We start from the raw sequence: 24,335 nt of genomic DNA, 5'->3' as shown, positions 1-24,335 counted from the left end.
TGTAGTAATATATTGCAATAAGCTGATTTATTAAAAAAATATAATTTTGTTAGTCACGATAACTTTTAAGTTATTTACATAAGGAGCCAGAAGTAAAACCCTGTAGTTTACTAAAATCTCAACCCAATTTTAACTGTTATTACTTTAATCTAGAACTGTTACTTCTAAATGTGTACCTAGTACCTACCTAGTAGTGGAGTCGCTCCGATTTTGATGATTATTTTATTTATTTTTTAAATACTTATATTATTTTAAATCCGAAACCTTTTGAAGCGGCGTAATATTTTTTTATGTATGATAGGTATGGATACATGACGTTTAGTAAAACGGTACCCTATCCTTACCAATCGTGGCAACTCATTACTGGACACCCTTAAAACTACTTAATTTCTGACAATGCATGACGTGATTTCTAATACTATTCCGAAGAAAATATTAAAAAAAAATTATTATACTTTGACGTAAGATTTTTTGTACCTTTGCTACCTGTTATCTCCCAAAGCCACCATAGTCTAAATTTCATAGTCGCTGATCGTTCCTCCCTGTCTTGGGGACAAAACGTAGAGAAACTTTCAAGTTCTATAAAATAACGGAGGTCTTGCCCTCTCGGGCTTGTAGTCCACTATACGTACCTACGATCGTTAAACCCAAAACAATAGGTACATAGATACAGTACGCGCAAAATAAGTTGCCCAATTTGAACACGAGGCGTATGATACTATGACAACGCATTACAACAAGATAAAGTTGAAAACTAAAACCCGACTACGATAATCTTAATAAACGCTGAAATATTAGAGAAAAATTGTCACCCGGACCTTTACAACGAATCAATTGACACCTCATTCATCAAAATCGGCCCAGTAGTTTAGGTGCTACGGTGGAACACACAGAATCTGGATACAAACATACATACCTACATACTTTCTTTTGGCTTTCCCGCAGTCGGGTAAAAAAGCAGATTTCTGCTGGGTTTGTGTATTCAATCCTTGCCTAATCCTACCTGCCTAGTGGTTACCTATTACAAACCGCCATATTGCAACTTCAGATTGGACTACTTTTGCGATCACTGTACTACCGTAATTATGTACCCACCTACTAGGTACAAGCTTTCAGACAGGACAACAGACGGGTGGTAGGGTAAGAGTTAGGTAGGCAAGTAGGTCACAGTTCTCCCTTTCACAGACAGACTTTTCCTAATGGAATATTAATTAGCGGTCGACTCCGCGTTTTCTTGTAGTTTTCCACGCACTGCACTGAGTATCTGACTGTCGCTTATTATTATTAAACTACTTTCTGTAATACTTAGGCAGTGACAGATAGGTAGGTAAGTAGTGACTGTTCTCTGTGTGATAAACTATTTTAAAATCTTAGTGATCTGTTGTTACTATTACATACCTTTTTCGCAACATTTAACGAAATTAAATCTTGTTGGAGTCTACATTTACGTAAGTACTTAACTAACTATAATAATAATTATAGTTAAATTCAAATTCAAAATTCAAAATATTTTTATTGGATTAGACTTTAACAAGTATTTTAGAATCGTCAAAAGCATCTACCACTGGTTCGGAATGCCTTTCCTACTGAGAAGAACCAGCAAGAAACTCGGCGGTTGCTCTTTTCAAACATTTATACAATATTATGCCATGTATAAAAGTAATTGAAGTCCCGCGCATTGCTGGAGCGAGCTGCAGGTCAAATCCACGCTCTTTTGTCATTTACATAATCTTCGATTGTATAATATGCTTTTCTCAGGAGCATAGTTTTACTACTTAGATTTTTTTATACTTATTTACTAGCCACAAAAAAATATTTTTAGTGTTCCGTTATTCGAAAAGAAAAGGGAACACCTTTGGAATCAACTATACTTTGGTGTCTCACTCACTGTCTGTGACGACTGGTCTATATCCGTTTACTGCTTAGCCAGCAATCTCTATTCTATTATTTGTTTAGGTAGAGCTGAAAAGTTACCGGCTTTCCCCTTGGTGTCTAGGTTCTTAAGCTATTCAAGTAAAAATTAAAATTCCCGGACACACACCTCCAACTTTTCGGAGTTATTTGCGTTTTAAATGAATAAATTACTAGACGAAAATCACTTGCTTTAAAGGTTTCTTTACGATGTTTTATTTTACCGCTAAGGGCCCCCGAAACGATCATTTGCAATTGACAATGTTTACGTGATTGAAGATTTCAAATGATGAGCGATTGAAGCTCCAAATGAAGGTGTATCATTTGCGTTTGCTTCAGTCTGATATTGAACTGCAATGAAGAAAGTCAAGTCGCTCGAAATATGATTTCAAACGCAGATATAGGTAGTTCTTTCTTGCAGTTTTTACCCACAAAAAACGAAAAAAACTAGACATTGGTCCAAGAAATGTTATAAATTAAGATATCGCTTCACTAATGAACATTTACCAAGAAATCTTTAAAAACAGAGCCGGATGATTATAAAAACGATTGCCAATTGCTGTCATTGAACGTCAATGCACAGCGCGTCAATTGCCATCAATCAAAATTTCCATCAATGTCCTTCAATACCGTAGTTGCAATTGACAATTGCTTCAATTCTCTTGTTAAACGATCATTTGCAATTGACAATGAGCATCAATCACGTAAAAATTGACAATCGCGATTGATTGTCTCGGGGGCCCTTTACAACATCGTAAAGGTTTAAAAACAGAGTTGGTATATGGCAGATAGGTATGTGGTTTACTATAAGTATAGCCCCTCTCATTCTAAAGAGGAGACCCGGACCCTGTTATAGTGGAGTGGCGATTTGAGATGGTGATGATGATGAAATTTTTTCAATTAGGTACCTACCTACGTAACACTGATTGTGTAAGAATATTCACGCTTGACCGATTTTTTATCAGTTGACCCGTGGTGTAGTAGGTAAGTAACATAATGCCCCTCTTTCGTTGAGAATCTCATTGATAACAAAGAGTGAGTAAATAATATACTTGTTGCAATCTTTATTATATGTTGGGACAGTCTAGTAATAACTAGCTATTTAATAATTGTTTTAAAAATAGAATTATATTTATTTTGTTACTGGGTTATACTTGATAAAGGTGCACGGGCCTATTAAAGTAAGGTGGAGACGGTTTGATGCGGTTTGTACCATTTCTGTACTTTTATACATGTACCTACCTATTATCTGGTGTTTTATAATATCTCTGGTCTCAGTAAAGATTATACAGATAATTACCTATGAGGGATATTAAAGTTAAATCGAAAGTACCGGGCTGTGTAGATAGAAAGAAACTTCAATGGCGCTGTAGTTTATGGGAGGTTCTGGATTTTTTATATTTTATTCATAGTCGAACATGTTAGCTATCGATTGCAATCTCACCTGGTGGTAAGTGATGGCTGATGATGCAGTCTAAGATGGAAGCGGGTTAACCAGGAAGGGGTATGGCAGTTTTTATTAGAGCCAAGCCCCTTGGATTTCTACTCGGTATCATACCGGAACGCTAAATTGCTTGGCAGCACGATTTTGGCGGTAGGGTGGTAACTAGCCACGGCCGAAGTCTCCCACTAGACCAAACCAGATATTTAGAAATTATACAATTGCATAACCTACCGGGAATCGAACCCTCCCACTAACATGGGGCCTTCCACTAATAAGGCCACAGCGCTTACCACTAGCTACGCCAGGGAGGGGTTTGATTCCCGGCTAGGGCAATTAGGGTAATTGAGGATGATATAGGTACCTAACTACAAATGTATGGTTTTCAATGTATATTTTCCCTTTACTTTTAAGAGCTACGAGACATTGCTCCTTGCCAAATATTATGATTCTAGGTCAACGGGAAGAACTCTAGTAGGTATAGGTTTTGATTCCCTTGCGAGTGCCAAAATATACGGCAAATCAATGGTCCATATCTTTTGATTGCGTTGCCCTAAAGAAAGTTGTTTTTTTCATAACTTCAAAGGATTGTAGACTTAAGTAAGTATTTATATTAATTTCGACTTAATACCATGCGTTTCTTAGAAAAAGGGTCTTGATAGACAGACTGACAACGTAGTGATCCTATAAGGGGTCCTTCTTCCTTTGTACGGAACCCTAAAAATCTCGCATTTTCAAAAATAAGTTCGGAAGCTATGCTCACATGGATTTTTATGATCAGATGCAGATACTGAAAAGAGATTTCATTTTGAAAAGAGCTTTATAATTTACTAGCTGATACCCGCGACTTCGTTCGCGTGGATGTAGGTTTTTTAAAATTCCCGTGGGAACTCTTTGATTTTCCAGGATAAAAAGTAGCCTATGTGCTAATCCAGGGTATAATCTATATCCATTCTAAATTTCAGCCCAATCCGTCCAGTAGTTTTTGCGCGAAGGAGTAACAAACATACACACACACACACACACACACACATACACATACAAACTTTCTCCTTTATAATATTAGTGTGATTAGCTTATGCCCGTGATTTCGTCCGCGTGGACTATGCAAATTTCAAACCCGCTTTAGGGGTTGAATTTTCAAAAATATTTTCAGCGGACGTCTATGTCATAATAGCTGCCTGCAAGTCAATTTTCCAGTAGTTTGAGCTAGCTGCGCGTTGATAGATCAGTCAGTCAGTCAGCTTTTCCTTTTATACCTATATTTTGATGTGTACAGACGGACGTTACCAATTCTAAGTCTACAGAGCTGAGCTATACCTATACCTATTTCGTACTTCGCGATAGAGATTGATGATTATTTATAATCACAGATTGAAAAATGTAGAGTGAAAAATTGACCTTAGTAAATTAAATTCTCTCTAAACCTGCAATAACTCTTATCAATGAATGTATTCAAGCAGTCACTATATAAGAGCCTTTGCAAGGTTCTACCACACATTGATAAGCGTAATTTTTGTGACTTAGGCAGGTACGCAAGTGAATACTTTCCTAAGTAGGTAGATATATTAGTTATTTATTATATTCATAAACAAATTACGATTTTATTACTCAAAAAAAGTAAATTATATTTAAAAGGTGGATAAATATTTAATAGATAATTTCTAATTATAGTGACTTGAACCTATTCTTGGGTTTATCATTAAAATAAGTATTTATTAACACGCTAGTGACGTAGATATGATAGAGATTATTATTGTTTGGCAAAATATAATGCGAAAGACGAGTTAAATTCCGTTCATTGTCTAGTAAGTAGATCTATTTTGATCTTGCATCACGCGTGCCTGAAATATTATAGGAGTAACGCGAACTTGCGTTTTAGCAGTTACGCGAACTTTTTTAAAGCAACAGATTTTTTTCTGAATTTCATTCATTATTGTAGCATGGCCGAGCAAAAGCAGCTTTCATCGAAAGAGATCTTTGCTCTAGAAGACCAGCATGGGTGCCGCAACTATGCACCACTTCCTGTCGCCTTATGCCGTGGTGAAGGTAAGCTATTTAATATAAATTGCTCTCATTTTTGTATTATTCAGGTACGCTTTGCCCCAAAATCGATTTCAAAGAATCTACTAAACTCAAAACTATTCCAATTAGGTACTTACACACATTGTACGTTACAGACGTATACGTATACGTCTATTAGTACCTAGGTAGCTAAGTAGGTACCAATTTCAATTTTGAACTATGTAGGTACCTACTTAAATGCCGGGAGCCGTGATAGCTTAGTGGTTAGGACGTCCGCCTTCTATTCGGGTTCGATTCCGGGCACACATTTCGGAGTTATGTGCGTTTTAAGAAATTCAAGATCACTCGCTTCAACGGTGAAGGAAAACATCGTGGGGAAACCCGCCATGTCTGAGAGATCTGCATAATGTACTCAATCGTGTGTGTAGTCTGCCAATGCGTATTTGGCCAGAGCGTGGTGGATTATAGCCAAACCCTTCTCAATCATCGAGCCAGCAATAGGTTAATCATGATGTCCTCCTTAAATATAAATGATTTTCAATGTTCAGCCTAACGTAACTTAGGTATGTACCTACAGAAGTCCTAAGACGTGCGATAAGAACAAAATCTAACTTTATGATTCTCTGATAACAAAGTAAATACTTAGTTCTGGTAGGCAATTTTATTAATTCTTATCTATGTACCTACCTACCTACCTTAGCTACGCGTCTCATACAGAACAAGTCCTATCTAGCTTAGTAATCTCCAAGTCTCATTAATTACAAATGGGGCTAAATCTAGGGTAGCCAACTATAAAATCTATAAACTGGGACAGGAAAAGGAGCTCGAAAATCTGAACATAATATCTATCTCTTAGATTAAGGATTCTTCAATTCTTAGTCTAAGATGTATCTATAACTTTTACCTAATAAAATAAATTAAATGTAGGTAGGTACATTGTCATAATTTATTTATTTACTCTACCGCAAAATCCTACCACAAAATGTAAAAATGTCATCTAAAATTAAACAATATTTTTTATCATCCTTCAATCATTATTATTCAAGAAATAATAATGATTGAAGGTCATAATAATCATCGCCAATCAATACATATTCACTGCTGGATATTGTATAGATCTCTTGTAGGGTCTTGGGCCCGCCTGAATCTAGTGCGCGAAGTTTTATAGGTTTGGGTATACTATAAAATAGGTAAACACCTCAAAATTTTGAAACGTTTTATCAATATTTCCAATAACTTGCTAACCTAAAGAAATCCGGACAGTATGCAATACCCAGCTCGGACACTTCCTGGACGCCCTTTTTACTAGGAGAAATCCGGGGAAATCCGGTCGCATGGCAGCTCTAGCTAAATGTATGTCCCGACGTCGCGCCGGCCGGCGGCGGCGGTATCCAGTTTTATTCCATTGAGTTAAACTACAATATATTATACTTGTACCTACCTACCAATATTTAGGCGCAATATTGAAGATTTTGGGCTCTGTTCCGGGCAGCAGCGGTTTGGGAATTGAGTATAATGCCCAAATTGTCCCTGGTTTGGTGGGAGGCGTCGGCCGTGGCTAGTTACCACCCTACAGGCAAAGACGTGCCGTGAAGCGATTCAAAGGCCAACTGGTCATCGAATAGATAATAGAAAACCTATTCTTATCTAAAGAGTAAACAAAGTACAGTAACAAACACAGTAAACAAATCTACATCTATTTACGAGTTTTCGATCTAGTTTTGTTCTAGACTACCTATCTACTTAGTTGAACTAGATCAGGGATAGGCAAACTTTTCTCATGGGGTGCCAAGAAAAACCTAGGAAATCTGATGAGGGGCCAGATTTTTCCGGCACTCAGCGTAAAGGTACATACCTACTTGAAGACTCAAGTGAGTGCAACGTGCGTGCGGAAGCATACTTTTCGTAGACTAGATGACAGATGGCATGATAAATGGCAATAATAATAACCCACTGCCCAGTGTCCGAGCTTGAAGTCCTGCCTACCTCAGGCCCGCGCCCCGCCTCCCACAATGCTGGGATGATGACATTCTTTTCACTTGCCCTTCACACTATTCTGGCTGTTTGTTGCCGATTTAAACCTTTGTCTTTACATTGGTTTGATTAAGGATGTAGGCGGGCCGCGGGCCGGATCAAGTCAGTTCGAGGGCAGGAATTGGCCCGCGGGCCGTAGTTTGCCCATCACTGAACTAGATCAACAAAGGTTTTGAGAGCCTTGGGAATGATAAAAATCAATAATATCTGTCTAGGCGCCTACCTAATTAGTAATTAACTTATACCATACAGTTAGGTACCTAACTCTTATATTTTTCAGGAATATTCGTTTGGGATGTAGAAGGCAAGAAGTATTTCGATTTCTTGAGTGCTTACTCAGCGGTGAACCAGGGTCACTGCCATCCAAGGATTGTGAAGGTTCTCAAGGAACAAGCTGACAAATTAACCCTGGTCTCAAGGTACCCACAAGATTTTGTCCTTATTAAGCTAGAATTGGTACCTATTTGTTTTGCCTTGGTAGGTACTGTGCTCTTGTGACAAGATTTGAACAAAATGTCGTATACATTTCAGTAAGGTATTAGGGATAGGTACCATTATCTTTAATTAATTATCCTTGACATTGAAAAGAAATAATTAAGAAAGAAATAAAAGTGTTCTGTTGTATCAAATGCTTTAGTATGCTGTCTATGAAGCAAATACATAAAGTAATTCCGTATCTATTCTTTTGTTTTTTCCATTAATTGCTTAAATTGGGATACAACTTGAATGTGCTCCGTAATAGCCTGATTAGTTTAAGGGTCGAAACGCACTGGTGACCGGTGGCGAGTCAAATATCGAGTGAGAGCACATGCTACAATTATTTACTGTACAAGTAGGTATATAGTTAGACTAATAATTCTAGGTAATTATTTTTGACGACAATTCATTTAACTTTCCATAAGTTTCGACCCTTAAATTAGGTCTTATCCCGCTTAGGTAGCTTTATTGTTTATCACACCTAGTAAGCGTGGATAAGAAACGTAATGTACCTACAATGCAGGATGAAAACTTACACAAATTGCAATCACCAGTTTTAGACGAGTTTTTTTTGTTTTATTCAGAGCATTTTACTCGGATCAGCTTGGTAGATACGAAAAATTTATGACAGAACTGTTTGGCTACGATCGTCTGTTGCCCATGAACACGGGAGTCGAGGGCGGCGAGAGCGCTTGCAAGATAGCGCGGAAGTGGGGCTATGACGTCAAGAAGATACCGAAGGACCAGGCTAAGGTGAGGAGGAAATTGGGAGTTTTGAAATCTCTCTGTGTCGTATTTCTCATTGCTAAGGGTCATGACTCCTTTCCATTAATCCCATAATGGCAAGAGTTTTCGTGGGATAATAATGCGGTGGGTTCGCGAACTTTCCGCATAGATAGCTAGGTACTCTCGACTCTAGAGTCTCGACTAAGGGAACGAAATTTTGACTCAGGTTTTTACATCTATTTTTTTTTTTCACAATATCAGATGTTAGTATAATAACCAGAACCAACATGCAACGATTTAGTGTACTCTCTAAGGTACGGTGAAAACAAAAAGGCCTTTGGACTTCCAAAGTCGGTCACCCATCCAAATTAGCGATTTGGGTCAACGCGATGTAGCGTCACATAAAAATCACAAGCAGGCCATAATATGTCGCCTACATCCCTGACGCTCTTAGAATACAGCGATACTTTCTTTTTTCGATAGTTATTTAAAAACATCGTTATTTCACAAGTTTACGCGTTTTCTACCAATATGTATTGGATTTCACCTCAAGTGCAAAAGAAGACGTTGGTGAAGAAACTATAGGTACATTCATGAGCATACGATACGTTTGATCGAAACATATTTAATTCCCTTGTTTTAAACATTTCCTTAAAACAATGCCAACCCTGGCCTCGATAAAGCGATTTCGAGACACGTCTCATCAGATCGAGAATTCGTCTGGCGAGGTTACCGAGTGAGGCTCGGATCATGGATAATATACCCATTGACTGACGATTGATGTAGAGTTTTACCTAATCTATCCTGATTTTTTTTCCAGATAATCTTCGCAGAAGGCAACTTTTGGGGTCGAACGCTATCCGCGGTGTCGTCGTCATCAGACCCTACGTGCTACAAAGGCTTCGGACCCTATATGCCTTGTTTTGAACTCATTCCATATAATGACATTCCTGCTTTGGAGGTAAATTCTTTTTTTAAAAACTTTTGGGGATTCGCAGGACGCACGAGTTTTTATTGTCTATTCTAAATTTTCGGGTAACTACCTTACTGGGTATAAAGCCGTTTATGATAGAATATAACTTGGGATTGGTTAATAGGTATGAATTCCTCGCTCGCTTCTTGTTACATATACCTATCTAAATTTTCCCGTAATGTTGTTATTCACCAATTTTATTGTTGAATTTTACAAACCAATTTATTGTTGAAATTCTTAGTTCGGCTACCGAACCGATCTTGATGATAGGCATGCATAGAGGCAGCTTGCGTCCTAGACACAGACACAGGATACCTATTACCTACTTTAATGCGGGGAAAATGTAGTTTTTCGAACGGCTGCGTGGATTAAAAAAAAACCACGCAAAATATACTTATGTAAAATATTCCAGAAAGCCCTCCAAGACCCCAACGTAGCGGCTTTCATGGTGGAGCCTATCCAAGGAGAGGCTGGAGTGATCATCCCCGACGACGGCTACTTGACGAAAGTGCGGGAGCTGTGCACTAAGTACAACGTTCTATGGATAGCGGATGAAGTGCAAACAGGATTAGGTACCTAACGATGATCATTACAATAAAACAGTAGAATATATAATTTTATCATTTTAGAATAAGTACTTAATTTTTGTTTTGTTCTACGTATATAAATATTATAAACTAGACGATGCCCGCGCCTTCGTCCACGTGGATTTAGATTTTTATAGTTACAATTTGAAAAATAATTATGAGATAAAAAGTTGTAACATTTTCAGTAAAAAACGGGATTTGCATCATTCTGCCCCACGCAACGGGGCATTATTAGATTAATAAGTACCTACATCGCTTGAACCACTTTGATATGAACTGTAAATATGAAAAACTTGATTAACTAGGTATATCTACTTAATTGACAAATGTTTTTAGATATTAAAGAATGGTCTAAATCAGTAAAAAATCTGTTTTTGCGGTTTGCAAACTTCTTACAGCGCTTTTTGCCTTTAGTGTGTCTGAGGCTAAATTAGCGACAATATTTTCAGAATTTCTAAGTCTTAAGTTTCCTTCCTAAATCCTGTTTCCAATAGAATAGAATAGATTTTTTTCAAGTAGACTTTTACAAGTGCTTTTGAATTGTCAAAATAATTTACCACTGGTTCGGAATGCCGTTCCTACGAGATGAACCAGCAAGAAACTCGGCGGTTGCTCTTTTCAATTCTTCAATTTACAATAATATTCCAATTGTTTTCGACAGTAATAATACAGTCCTTCATGGGGTTTTATGTTTGTTGCAGGTCGCACGGGCAAGCTCCTGGCGGTTCAACACTCGGGCGTGAAGCCGGACCTGGTCATACTGGGCAAGGCGCTCAGCGGCGGCGTCCTGCCCGTCTCCGCTGTCTTAGCCAATAACGACGTCATGGGCGTGAGTATTGCTAGGACGGGCTCACCCCAGACCAGACCAGAAAATATAATCATTATTTTTATCTGAAATTTATTTATTAATCACTTAATAATCACATAAATTTTTGTTTACAAAAGCAATAATAATTAAACATCAGCGAAATATGTGCAAAATGTGTGCAAACGACAATAATAAACGATAGAACTTTTTGATTTCCCCTGTAGGTCATAACGCCGGGCACTCACGGTTCGACGTACGGCGGCAACCCGCTCGCGTGTGCGGTTGCTACCGAGGCCATAAAGGTAAATTTTGACTGACCTAAGTATTTTCAGCTGCGATAACATTCAAAATTAGCAACAAATATTTATGCAGTTCAGTGCGCATAACGCATCAAAGCCCAAACAGTAGACGCGGTGGGATGATTTCTCATTAAAGTTTACTTACTGCTGCTGATTTGTTTACGTTTTCACGTGTATATTCTTGACCTCCATGATGTAACACTTTTAATCTCATCAGTGAAAAGTGATCGTGTCTAATTACTGCGCTACGAAAGCGATTAGAGATGGGTTTCGTCGACCTGTGGCTTTAAATAAAACTGCGATACGCCTTCCAGGTCGTAGGTCCAGAAGTCCCTAGAGAAGGATATCTACTTATTTACAAGGAGTACCTACCTACCCTTGAATATATTTTTTGTATTTTTGTTGCAGGTATTATTGGAGGAGAAATTGGCCGAGAATGCGGATAGACTATGCTCGGTGTTCCGCCAGGAGTTAGAAAAGATTCCCAAGTCTAAGATAGTGACAATTCGCGGCCGAGGACTTATGTTTGCCATTGATGTTCACGACAGTAAGTATCTACCTACCTTCCATATAGGCGACACGTTATCAGAGGCTAATTGCGGCAAATTCTACGAACGAAACCATCAAAAGGTACGAAAAGCGTTAAAACGTTAGGAGTTAGGACGCTGCTGCGTCGCCGACTTATGAAATTATATAGAAAAAACCCTATCCTAGATGTCAAATGAAAGAGGACAACAGGACAACATTCTGAGTTCATAAATATAGTGTTACTTACCTAGTAAATTATTAAAATATACCAAGCGACAATAAATAAATGTCATTATACTTCAGCGTTGATTAAGAGGAGTACCCACCTCCCATGGCCCTATCAACCACTCGGTTGTAATATGGGCTGAATCGCGGGAGAGCCTCCCGTACTTACTTGCTTTTGGCGGAGTTCTCGGGCGCGCCTTGTTGACTCTCTACAAATGATTAAGAGTAGTCGGGTTTTAGTTTTGAACTTTATTTATTACAGGTATTAATGCATACGATGTATGCCATCGCTTGAAGGCAGCCGGCCTCCTCGCCAAGACGACACACGGTCAAACCATCCGCCTGGCTCCACCGCTGGTTATTACCGAAGCGCAGCTAAGGGAGGGCGCGCGTATTATACAGAACGTATTCAAGAGTTACGATGATATCAATAACTAAAAAAATGTTCACTATAGGTATGGCGCATAACTGAATATGCTCCAACGAAAGTGGAGCGGTGGGGGAGGATGACAGTTGTCATAAGTTGACAAATCACTAAGCTTTCGCGTCATGTCATTAGGTAAACCCCCCTCTAATACAGGCGCGGACCTCAGATCTCATAAAAGGCACTTGACCGATTTCGAAAACCGAAAATCGGTCAAGTGCGAGTCGAAGTATGAAATCGCCCATGAATCATGATTGATATTCATACAAAGGAGATGTTTACAAAATAGGTATATGACGCTTTGACCAAGATATTGTACAGGTCTATTAGGGTTCTGGGCATGCCCATCGTGCCCACAACAGTGGATCCACGCTTGCTCCAGCACCACAGTTATACATAGGTACCTACTCAGTTATGCGTTATGTCTGTAGTTGAAGCTGTTATTTTGTTTTTGGATTCGAATTATATTTATTATTACCTATTTAAAGACAAATGTTTACCTATACTTATTATTATTTATAAAAATTAAGTGCGTAGGTAGTCATAAAGATATAAATAAACTTATTAAAGGCCTTGCATAAAAGCAAATTTATTTTATTTTGAATTGAAAATCTGAGTGCAATACAATGAATTGCCTATTGCGTTCCATCATCATCATGATCAACACATGGTCGGCACAGAGCACAGGTCTCCTCTCAGAATGAGAAAACTCTACCACGCTGGCCAAGTGCGGATTGGCAGACTTCACATATCTTTGAGAACATAATGGAGAACTCTCAGGCATGCAGGTTTCCTCACGATGTTTTCCTTCACCGTTAAAGCAAGTGATATTGAATTATTAAAAACGCACATAACTTCGAAAAGTTAAAGGTGCGTGCCCGGAATTGAACCCTCGACCTCCGATCAAGAGGCGGAGGTCTTATATATTAACTAGCATGAATGCTGTGTTTAAAGGTGATGTGAAAACTCATGATGTGAGGAATGGGGATAGATGAGCTCGCACCGCTATGAAACGAAATGAAAGGAGGGAAACAAACACAAAGAACCACTCATTACTCAAATTATAGTAACCCGAAGCCGCCGTTATTTACTCGCGTCGGCAATACATAAAACAAAATGACATCGTCTTTTCTCATCTATTGTGCAAAGCACTCTCTTTTCTACCAGAATAAAGGTGATCGCACATCGTCGGCACTTGTATAGGTACGTAATACGTAAGGCGCCATCTCTACGGTTGAGAGAATCCCGGCGACACAGTCTCGTCGTGTGACAAAATTTGATACAAACTATCGTTGTATCGCCCTGTGGAGATTAGCCCATAGAGTTTATATCGAATTTCCTCACACTGACACCAGAGTCACCGACCAGTCACAAACGAAACTATCTTTTCGAATTGAATTTCGAATGTTTTTTGAAAATATTTTCATATTGAATTTCGAATGTTTTTTGAAAACATGTTTGTGATTGGTTGGTGACTCAAAATGGTTAACGGTCACTGACATTTTTGTCTCTGTCATTTGTATGGGATGACGTAACAGAGAGAGTGATATACTTATTAATAAAAAGAGTAGTTAGCTCTCTGACCACTAGTTTGTCTCAGCGAACCATATTTAAATTATAAATCCGAAAGTGTGTTTGTCTGTCTGCTAAATTTTCACGGTCCATCCGTTTAACCGATTTGGACAAAATTTGGTACAGAGATTGATTGCATGTCGGGGAAGAACATAGGGATTTTATCATCCACTTGGTAAGCTTGTAGCCCGGAGACGGGTATAGACTACTTTTTATCCAGGAAAATTAAAGAGTTTCCACGGGTTTTTTAAAAACCTAAATCTATCGCGGGCATCTTCTAGTAAATTACACTATAGCAAGTAGAGCAGACTTCTACGTGTATTTAATTCCAAACACGCACCCCCACTAATCAGTAAGAGTTTATAAATAGCACAAACTAATGAGTAAAGTTAATAAAACAACGTGCGTGGGTACAATAAATTAGCGTATATATTTTTAAAATGTACTTATAATAATTTACAATACGTGTCACAACATACTTTCATCACAGTTGGTTGAGGTAAATACTATAGGTTTTGTACGGAAAAAATATTGTTGGATCCAAAAATATTATGCCGACATTTTGTTCGTGTATTGTAATTTGTATCTACTTAACCTAGGCTAATACTATACTGGCTTATTAAACTTTGAACTGTATATCCGGTGGTTAAAGTACATTATCGAGTACATCTAGTTGCGCTCTCATGGTATCACTGAGCTTCGATAGGAGAACGCTTTCGTCTAAGCTCATTTTCGGACTTTCCAATAATCCTGTAAGAAGAAAATTTTATTTAAAACTACAAAATAAAGGCAATTTTCAAGTGAATAAAGTATTTCGATATTACTAGCTATATAATTCTTTGTTACGCTGTCAATATGTCGCGTCGTGAGCATAATACCTTCCTGCTAATTATATTAGACTACGTCTAACAAGCCACCTAGTAATAGGAACTGCTTTAAATAAATTATTATCAATACAATACTTCTTTTAGCTTCTTTGTCAGCTTAAGCAAATGCAATAAAAACTTAATATTCTAAAGACTACCTATCTTTATAGCATCGATAACTCAAATAATATTTTGTACAGTTAATGGGTTTTTATTTAAAGGACGGCGAACGATCCTGGATTATGCGTCTACAATATTAAAGGCTCGCAATACGGAACGTGTAGACTGTAGTGCTGTCTGTGATCCATCAATATGGATCGTGATATAAATCAAAAAATACTGAGCGTATAATGATCGCCTGAGTGCTTCGCTGACAAATTAAATTGTCACGGTCATTGGACCTATACAGTTCGTATTAATCGGAATCACTGCAGATTTTAGTAATTAGGAATTATAGCAAAGGAAAATTACTATAATGGATGCTGAAAATAGATATTCTAATAAATCCATGCAGTAGTAGTGAATAGGTATATTTTTAAAGCCTCAGTAACTCAACTTAATGCGGCTGAACTCCGAAAGATCGAATGGCGAGGTAATACGAGTATGGCGTTTCTCGGATATAATTTTTTTATTCCTAAATCATAATAAAACGAATTCTGAAGAGTCTGAATAGCTAGGTGACACTAGTATTAACATATTTGTGTAAGTAAAACATTTCCCGAATCATTTTGCAACAGGTAAATGTGTAATAAAGTAAAATTAGTTACAAGGCGAATCGGCTTTAAGCTCGATTGGGCCAACGACCCGAAGAAGGTTACGGGAAGTTGATGCATGCCTACGGACGGGTATGGTGGCGCAATTTCAAAAGGGCCTATGTCCAGTAGGCCTACTTCCGTATGCTATTACCAGAGTTTCGACGAAGCCGTCTATACAAAGCAATCGTGCGGTAAGGGGTGACAAGCGACCCGAGATTTCTAAAGTAAAGCTGGGAAATTTACCACGAGATCAAATGCGTCCGACTAGTGTATCTCCTTACACTGTGCCCGTAGTTTGACAGCTAGAGTTTGACGATCACTTCCACTTGTGATTAGCTAATATGACACTCACTAGTGATTGAAATGCACTGTTGCAGCAAGAATACCAAAATTCACCTAATCACAACAATTGGGATGTTGCCTATATCAAATTTAAATTATTTCTTAGTGATCATTAAACATGAGCCTCTCCTATTCTTCGTAAAATCCACGTCCTCTGTTAGTTTTAAGTTTGCTAACCATTTCAAAATATCAATTGAAGAATAAAAACACGTCAATCATCTCGTTACATCTATGTTATTTATACAAGCTCCTATGCAAGCGCGCATTTTGACGTTTGAAAACAAGTTGTCGATTTGACTATAATTGATATTGTAGACAGATAAACTTGCTAAGGTAGCTATAGTATAGAAACTATACTGATACTGATGAAGTCTCTCACACTGAAGGGCAGGCATGTGTGTAGCGAACAATTCCAGATTGCCCCTTCCGCCGTGCGACTTAGATTGCCCCTGCGAGAGGTGTGTGAGTAGCCCGCTTTACTTACCCTGATTAATACAGTCCCAGCACTCCTGTATCTCATAGCTCAGGCCTGCGCTGTTGTGGAAATGGAACTTATATTTGCCCTTGGGTAGCGTCCACTCCGTGCTGTTGGCGGCCGATATGTGCAACACGGTCGGACACCAAAAGTAGTCCAACTGTAACAAAAAAAAAAAACCTAAAATTTAAAATTAAACACCCAGCACCAACTTTAACGATGATTCAGTTAAAATTTTTGGAGATTATATTTCTTTTAATAATGCTATTGTCATAAAATATCTGGATTGGTAGGTGGGTACTAATGGCTCAATTAAACAGCTTACAAGTTAAGTAATTATAAATGTGTTTTAAGTTAGGTTAGTTATTATTTCATCAAAATTTAGGTAATTTATTTCATCAAAAAATAGAGCTGTGTATTACTTAGCTATGTATTTGAATATAAAATATACAAGTTTTCTTAATTAAAAGTTAATTTAACTTAAGGAAAACCAGTCCACATCGTCTATAAATTCTACATGTACGTTTTTAAACTCAAGCGTTCTCAATTCACCTGTTGCTCATCATATTTACGTACCTATGACTATAATTCGGTACCTACGTAAATATGACGAGCAATATTAACGTTATATTTTTTTTAAATTCAGATACAAGTCCCTTGACAGCAATGTCACCTGGTGGTAAGTGATGATGCAGTCTAAGATGGAAGCGGGCTAACCTGGAAGGGGTATAGCAGTTTTCATTAAACCCCGACTCCTTTAGTTTCTACACGGCATCGTACCGGAACGCTAAATCGCTTGGCGGCACGGCTGTGCTGGTAGCGTGGTAACTAGCCATGGCTGACTATTTATGTACCTATAACTATACCTATAGGTACGAAAATATGACGAGGTGAATCGAGAACCGAACATGTAGAATTTATAGACTGGTTTTCCTTAAGATAAATTAGGCGATAATTACGTTGATGTGAACTGCATAAATGGTAATAAACAGTTAAATGCGTTTATCCTACAATAGGCCAGTTTAGGTGCTTATGTTCTTAGCGTCGTTCGATTTTGCTGTAGGTTTTCGAAGTTGTACAGCCTTATACCACAGAGTAAGGATAGTATGTTTATTATACAGGGGTTCGACAAAGCCAGTGTGTCCTTCTCGTCCTCACCTATGGTGCAGAAACGTGGACACTAACAAACGGCTTTGTCCACATGTTCAAAGTTGCTTAGCGAGCCATGGAGAGGGCTATATTAGGATTTTCCTTGAGGGATAAGATCCGAAATGAGGAGATCCACAAGAGAACCAAGGTCATTGACATAGCCCAAACTATTAGCAAGCTGAAGTGGTAGTGGGCAGACCATGCCTGTCGTAAAAGCGTTGGCCGTCGGAGCCGGAGTCCTTGAGTGGAGACCGTGTAGTGTACGTGTTCAGCACGATGGACTGACGATATAAAGCGGCTGGCGGGAAGTGGCTGGATGAGGAAGGCTGAGGACCGGGTGTGGTGGCGCTCTTCAGGGAAGGCCTATGTCCAACAGTGGATGTCCACAGGCTGATGGTGATGATGATAATAAATGGGTTTAATAAAAAATTTCATACCCCTTCCAAGCTTCCATCTTACACGGCATCACTTACCAACAGGTGAGACCGCAGTCAAGGGGTAAATTTTAATCGATAAAAAAATCTTGGGCTACAATAAAGTTTCTTACGATAAATCTTAATGTGAACGCGACAGGTTGACATGGCAATCAGGGTCGCGTACGATAGGTTTGAAGTTTGAATGAATAGCTTACCGAAACTGTGCCTTTGGTCCCAGTTATTTCTGCCTTATTAGGCATAGTAGCTCGCGTGTGTGCAGCGATGGTGGCCGTCCTGCCGTCTTTATACTTCAGCGCACACGACACCGACTCGTCCACGCCCGTCTTGCTCAAGTGCCCCGTGCACATGATGTCAGTCGGCGCCTCCTTGTATACAAATTGGAGGAGTTGCAACATGTAAATGCCTAAGTCTAGTACTGCGCCGCCGCCCAAATCTTTCATTCTGCAATTTTACAATTTGAAAACACATTCTTATACAAAAGTCTACCGTGCTTCGGTAACAGATGTACCTAATAATCAAAATATTATGGTCAATAGAAATATTCCAATGCGATATATTCAAGCGAGTAAGTAGGTACTTAGGCTTACGTACGTACAGTCCCTTTTCCAAAATGCAATGCTAACTGCAAAAAGTAGTTTTTGAGTTATTGCCAAAAACACGGGAATAGAAAAGTTCGTTACAGTAGCATCAAACTTAAAAATTTGGGTAGTAGTGTACGTAGCATTTTTCTTTATAAATATTAGTTTTTGAAAATTCCTTTTCTTTTGTAAATTGTGCCACACATCACATGTTAAACCTAAGGGTTGTTGGCGATAGCTCAAAAGCTACTTTTTGCAGTTAGCCGCTTTTAGAAATAGGACGGCAGGCATATACGGAGAATACTTACATTTGTATCTTAGGTATCTAATTATAACGAAATTAGAATAAGAGTATGAAAGAAAAACCCAAAGGAATGTTAAAATGAATAAGTAAGAATGAAAATAAAAATATCTTACAAGTTCCTCTCTATGTCGTTTATTTCCACCCCGAATTGTATGTTTATTTGATAAATGTCGCCAAGCCCACCACTCGCTATATGCTTGTCTAAGGCGTCGTAAGCGGGAAAGAACCTCGACCACATTCCCTCAAGCAGAAAGAGTCTCTTTTCGCGAGCCAAATCCACCAGAGATTTTGTCTGTTTGTACGTCATGCCCATTGGCTTTTCACATAGCACGTGTTTACCATTTTCTAACATTAATTTAGTTATTTCGAAATGCTGTAAATTAAGTACGCTGACGAAAACAATGTCTGAAAAAAAGTCTGAAAATTAACTCAAAAAAATGACGAAAGAAGAAGATAGAGACAGGCAAAAGCATGGAGGTTTTTTCTTCTATATATAAATAGCGAGCAAACGAGCAGGTGGGTCATCTGATGTTAAGTGGTTATCTACTGCCGTCCATGAAAATTTGCACCACCAGAGGACTGCCAATGCGTTGGTGGGTTTTCAGGAATTTGTATTCGAGAGGCGGATCAACAAATACCTATCGCTATTTATTTATACAAGAAAAAAACTAAAATGCATAATTAGTGTTCTCATCCAGATAGTTTAATGATAGGTCGCCAAATAGTCCATATTACCTATGATCTACATAGTAAAAATCGCTAAAACATTGTCTTTTATTCCGCTTATTACTATATATTTTAATTTGTCTTTGTAATAAAATTGTGAAGTCATTTATATTCAAGTGCAAAAGTATTTAAGACGGAAAATTCGATAGTTTTCGTGGTCATGGGCTCATGGCCTTATGATCAAGGTAAGGCGAATGTCGTTAGAATTTGATGACTAAGGCGCAACGCACACCTGCAGAGTGAAGTGGAGGGGAAGCGAGGGAGGAAAAACGGAACCCTTATCCGTCCGTCCGTCCGTCCAACGTGTCTGTCAATTAAACCTATAGGTTACTTCCTTAGGGTAGGTAGGTCTTATAGCACAAGTAAAGGAATAACAGAGAATATGTGGTTACATCAAAAAAAAAAAAAAAATTAAAATGTGTTCACGAAAAAATAAATTTACTAAATCACAAACATAATATACCTAGATGGCATCGTTGTCAAAAACTTGCTGTGTTGCACATAAAATATTAAAATATCTTGTACGATGGTACGGAATCCTTCGTATATGAGTCCGACTCGCACTTGACCAGTTTTTTTATTAATAACTCAAATTAAGCTTTATTTATTTTGTCATAGCTGTGCTGGAAGCGCGCCCGGACGCAGCACGCGTTGTTAATTATGCTCTTTGTTGTTTTATGCCAATTTCGACCGTATGTAAAGTTCTTACATTGTACAAAAATTGAATGTATAAAAAACCTATGGGGGTTCAATTTTTCATTCGGACGTACGGAACCCTAAACAGACGCTGCGCCTCCGCTTAATTCAATGTACAGAATTTAATATCATAGAATAGAATAGAATAACTTTTATTCAAATAAACTTTACAAGTACCTAGGTACCTACTGACTTTTAAATCTTCAAATGCATCTACCACTGCTGGTTCGGAATGCCTTTCCTAGCGAGAATAACTATTAAACTATTAAGTATCGTGTAGTGCGTGAATTACTCGAAAACTTACCTACGTTGGCATCGTGAGCGATCGAATCATAGCCTTCGTACGCTGTGCTTACGTTGTGGAGCGTGGCTAATCTGTGAACACGATCTAGGTCTTTGCCAGCGATGGCGACGACCTTGTGCTGCTCCGCCGGCAGGGAAGCCATCGCCGTCAAGAAGTCATGTGCGATCATACCCACACCGGCTATACCCCATTTCAGTTGTTTACCCATCTAAAAGTGCAAATAATGATGGCACCATTGATTTGGAGTAGCTAGATTCATATTTTCATTAAATATAGTATGAAATAGTAGGTAAATAGGTATATTGGCGCAGTGGTGAGCGTTGTGGTATTAAAGGTCTCGGATGCGATTCCCGGCGGGGGCGATTTGAAAATTTATAATTTCTTAATTGTCTCTGGTATAGTCTGGTAGTAGGCTTCGGCCGTGGCTAGTTATCACCCTACCGGCAAAGCTTTGCCACCAAGCGATTTAGCTTTCCGGTACGAATACGATGCCGCATATTAAACTGATGAAACTGCCATACCCCTTCCAAGTTGACCCACTTTCAGTTCATCTTAGACTGCATCGTCAGTTAACACGGTGAGATAGAAGTCAAGGGTTAACTTGTATCGGAATAAAAAAACCAGATGAAAACCAACCATGTTTCTAGTGTCTATCGCCACGTGTCAGGGAGACAGCAGGCGTCGACAGGATAGAGGATCGATTTTTCGTTTGAAAGAGGAATGAAAATAAAATAGACACTGCACAAATTTCGGGCATGCCTGGATGGGGAGGTGTTAATCTAGCTACTTACCGTCCAACCTGTCCGTGGATGCCACAGACTATACGTACTACTTCGTCAAATACAAATAAAAATGTGCGTACCGTGCGTACTAAAACTTTTTAATCAAAGTTAGATAAGTGTTGCTAAATGATAACACTAGCTAATATTGAATATCACTTTAAATACATTGATACCTTAGATTATTGTAAGCAAGTAGGACATGTAAGCACTATTTGAGCTGATAATGCACTATGGGTCCAATTCACAGTATTGTGCAACACTACAGTACATCGTGAAATTCGATATGCACTTTATGTTACCTTTAATAATAATAATCAAATGTAATCCGACACTGCTTCAAATTATGTGCAGAATTATAAACTTTTTTTTGATAATAATAGATAAACGTGTGTTATCAAGTATATAAAAGATAATGTAACGAAAATCTTAGCAGATAAACTGCTGAAATGTTTGTTGATAGTGTTTCAGTGTTTACTGATTTGCACTATGGAATGAGTATTATATTTGAGTCCTTGCATTTAATTGCCGTTTGACTGTAATTGCTGTTAATAAAAGACAGCATTTCTATTGGTCAACTAGTTGATTAGTGTTTGTTTGTAAGGTACACTATGTGTAACATTGTTGTGTAAGTGCAGTAACAATGTTTATAAATTAATATGTTTATGAGCGCACATGATGATAATAGATTTGTAATGACAGCAGAGGCAGGTCATAGAGGCATAAATACACTGCTTACCCTAGTTGAAATAGCTCCATGCTTATTTTTCATAAGGCATTAAGCCTACTCTAGCCTCAAACCTTTTGCATGCTCTAATGAGTGACTTAACATAAATTATTGTACTGATACAGAGCTACATTTTATATATATTTTATTATTACAGAAGTAGACTAAGATATTTTAACAGAATTCTTTGTTTAAACATAGGTCTAGGTAGTTATAGTTACCGCTTTATTAATAAACTCATACTAGGTACCATAAAAAATAGTAAAGGTCCAAAGTACCTAAGAAGTAGTAGTAACTAGTGTTCTAAGTATTTATTATAAGTAATTAAGTATAAAAACAGATTTTTGTTTATTTATGTCTATTTTTTGTGATTATCAGAAATATCTTTTGAATAACTAGAATAAAATAAAGAATACTTGTAATGTATGGTACTCATATTTTATGGCATCAGGGCTCAGGCAGACATTATTTGTGGTGCTATATTTTATTTAAAATCTACTACCTACTGATATTATGCACATGCACCTACTACCTGTGCAAGTATAAGAAAATCAGTAACTTTATTAATATTACAAGTTCTACAAGATGTGTGTTAGAAATTATGTTCAAGATTTGCCCTAAGAAAAACAAAAAGTTTGGCCACCCTAGTTTTACCCATGTTATGGATTACTTTATCCATTTGATAAGTACTAACATGAATATTGAATAGGTACCTTGATAATAAACTTTGATTTGTGAAAATGTACTTATAAAATATTAATACTCACAGTTAATGTGTGTTCAGGCATACTTTTAATTTAGGTTTACCGGAAACTATGAAAGGGTTTGTTATGTTTACTCAATTCATAAAGAGCCCGTAATTTCCCTGTAAGAAAGAAAAGTTATCAAATCTATACAATGGCCTTTTTGTGAAAGAAAATGATGATTTAAGTAAATATAAAGTGAGTAGGTAAATTAATCACGTTCAGAGGTAAAAGTAAAATACCCTTTCAAACTTTTAAAAAGTACTTCATCCAATCTAATGAACTTTTTGTTTTTAACTTACAATAAGTACTTAGGGAATTGTAAACATTAAAGGTTAGCAATAGAAAGTTGTATTATTTTATTTACACTGAACACTTCACTTATAAAACGTAATTTTTAAATTTATTTTAAAAGTATGTATTGAAATTCGAAAACAATCCCACCGGAGAAATCACGAGACAGCCACCAACTGACGCAACCATAGACAAGAGTCGCAACTGACAATTACAATTGATAATTCACAAATGTGAAATGAACGAATGAATGAGTGATGGCTACTAGTCCTGTGTCAATCGTTCATTCTCTGCGATTCGGTCGTTCAAGTACTGATTACAGCAACGACTGAGATCTTTTCGGTCGTTCATCAGTCATCAGTCGTTCGGTACTTTTCGGTACCTACTTCGGTTCTTCGATCCAATCAGTCATGATTGCTCTTCGTTCCTCACGAATGTATCGGTATTCGGTACTCAGTCTCAGTCTCAGTCGTCAGTCGTGAATCGGACGATGAGACTCCAAGTCTCGATTCCGCACGCCCGTTTCGTATAGTTTCGCGTTTCGTTATAGGTCTACCGACGACGCGGGTTCAAAATCGCTGCATTATTGTATTATTTTTCCCGATTGTATGCACTGTTATGATGTAATTACCTATCTTTTTCATTGAGCTTTTATTTTTAAACGTGTTTAATCATTATGTTAAGATTTATACATACTAAAAACCTTATGCATCTCATATTATACACGTGTTGCCTAAATGAAGTAAGTAGATACCCACGATTTTACAATGAACATAACAACAAGGGTAAATATTGGGAAAATATACCTACCTAGTCCATATCTATATATTATTATTTACTATTACTATTTTACTATGATCTGTAGACCAATCATTTCTTTCAATATTTTTTAGTTTCATTCTTCGTTCTCGGTTCGTGGCGACTGGTTGAACCGGATCGGTCAAAAACGACTGATTCGTTCATTAGTACTTTTGCGCGACCTCAGTCAAATGACCGAATCGGTCGTGACTGACACAGGACTAATGGCTACCAATATTGAAAAAACTGAGGCAGACGCAGACGTATAGGTAATTTCTTTTTCAAGGCACATCAGGTTCACTTGTTGGAACGTCCAGACGTTGTCGAAAAAG

The 24,335-nt window shown here is 37.8% G+C and overlaps 2 protein-coding genes across 15 annotated transcripts; one reads left to right on the top strand and one right to left on the bottom strand.

Annotated features, from left to right (window-relative positions):
* Positions 1-1,302: 1,302 nt before the first annotated feature.
* On the top strand, positions 1,303-12,943 carry LOC123870223 (ornithine aminotransferase, mitochondrial). 9 transcript variants are annotated; one of them, XM_045913491.1, is made up of 10 exons: positions 1,303-1,323; positions 5,295-5,401; positions 7,692-7,830; positions 8,473-8,641; positions 9,435-9,575; positions 10,000-10,159; positions 10,876-11,003; positions 11,207-11,284; positions 11,690-11,828; positions 12,297-12,942. In XM_045913491.1, exons 2-10 carry the CDS (start codon positions 5,296-5,298, stop codon positions 12,470-12,472), a joined length of 1,236 nt encoding a protein of 411 aa, XP_045769447.1. In that variant the 5' UTR covers positions 1,303-1,323; position 5,295; the 3' UTR covers positions 12,473-12,942. The 9 variants fall into 9 exon arrangements, with proteins under 9 accessions (XP_045769447.1, XP_045769433.1, XP_045769408.1 ...); XM_045913477.1 differs by lacking the exon at positions 1,303-1,323 and adding an exon at positions 1,334-1,448; XM_045913452.1 differs by lacking the exon at positions 1,303-1,323 and adding an exon at positions 3,027-3,116.
* A 1,493-nt stretch (positions 12,944-14,436) lies between these two features.
* LOC123870324 (trans-1,2-dihydrobenzene-1,2-diol dehydrogenase-like) lies at positions 14,437-23,408 on the bottom strand. 6 transcript variants are annotated; one of them, XM_045913590.1, is made up of 7 exons: positions 23,356-23,408; positions 22,936-23,033; positions 20,663-20,870; positions 19,050-19,341; positions 18,249-18,495; positions 16,478-16,628; positions 14,437-14,780 (listed from the first exon to the last, which is right to left on the bottom strand). In XM_045913590.1, exons 2-7 carry the CDS (start codon positions 22,954-22,956, stop codon positions 14,677-14,679), a joined length of 1,023 nt encoding a protein of 340 aa, XP_045769546.1. In that variant the 5' UTR covers positions 22,957-23,033; positions 23,356-23,408; the 3' UTR covers positions 14,437-14,676. The 6 variants fall into 6 exon arrangements, with proteins under 6 accessions (XP_045769546.1, XP_045769540.1, XP_045769533.1 ...); XM_045913584.1 differs by having other exon boundaries at positions 23,154-23,382; XM_045913577.1 differs by having other exon boundaries at positions 23,214-23,382.
* Between the last annotated feature and the right edge of the window lie 927 nt (positions 23,409-24,335).

This window comes from Maniola jurtina, chromosome 2 (assembly GCF_905333055.1).
Source record: "Maniola jurtina chromosome 2, ilManJurt1.1, whole genome shotgun sequence".
NCBI lineage: Eukaryota > Metazoa > Arthropoda > Insecta > Lepidoptera > Nymphalidae > Maniola > Maniola jurtina.
The sequence above is the reverse complement of the archived record's forward strand: the minus strand, read 5'-3'. Positions and strand labels throughout refer to the sequence as shown.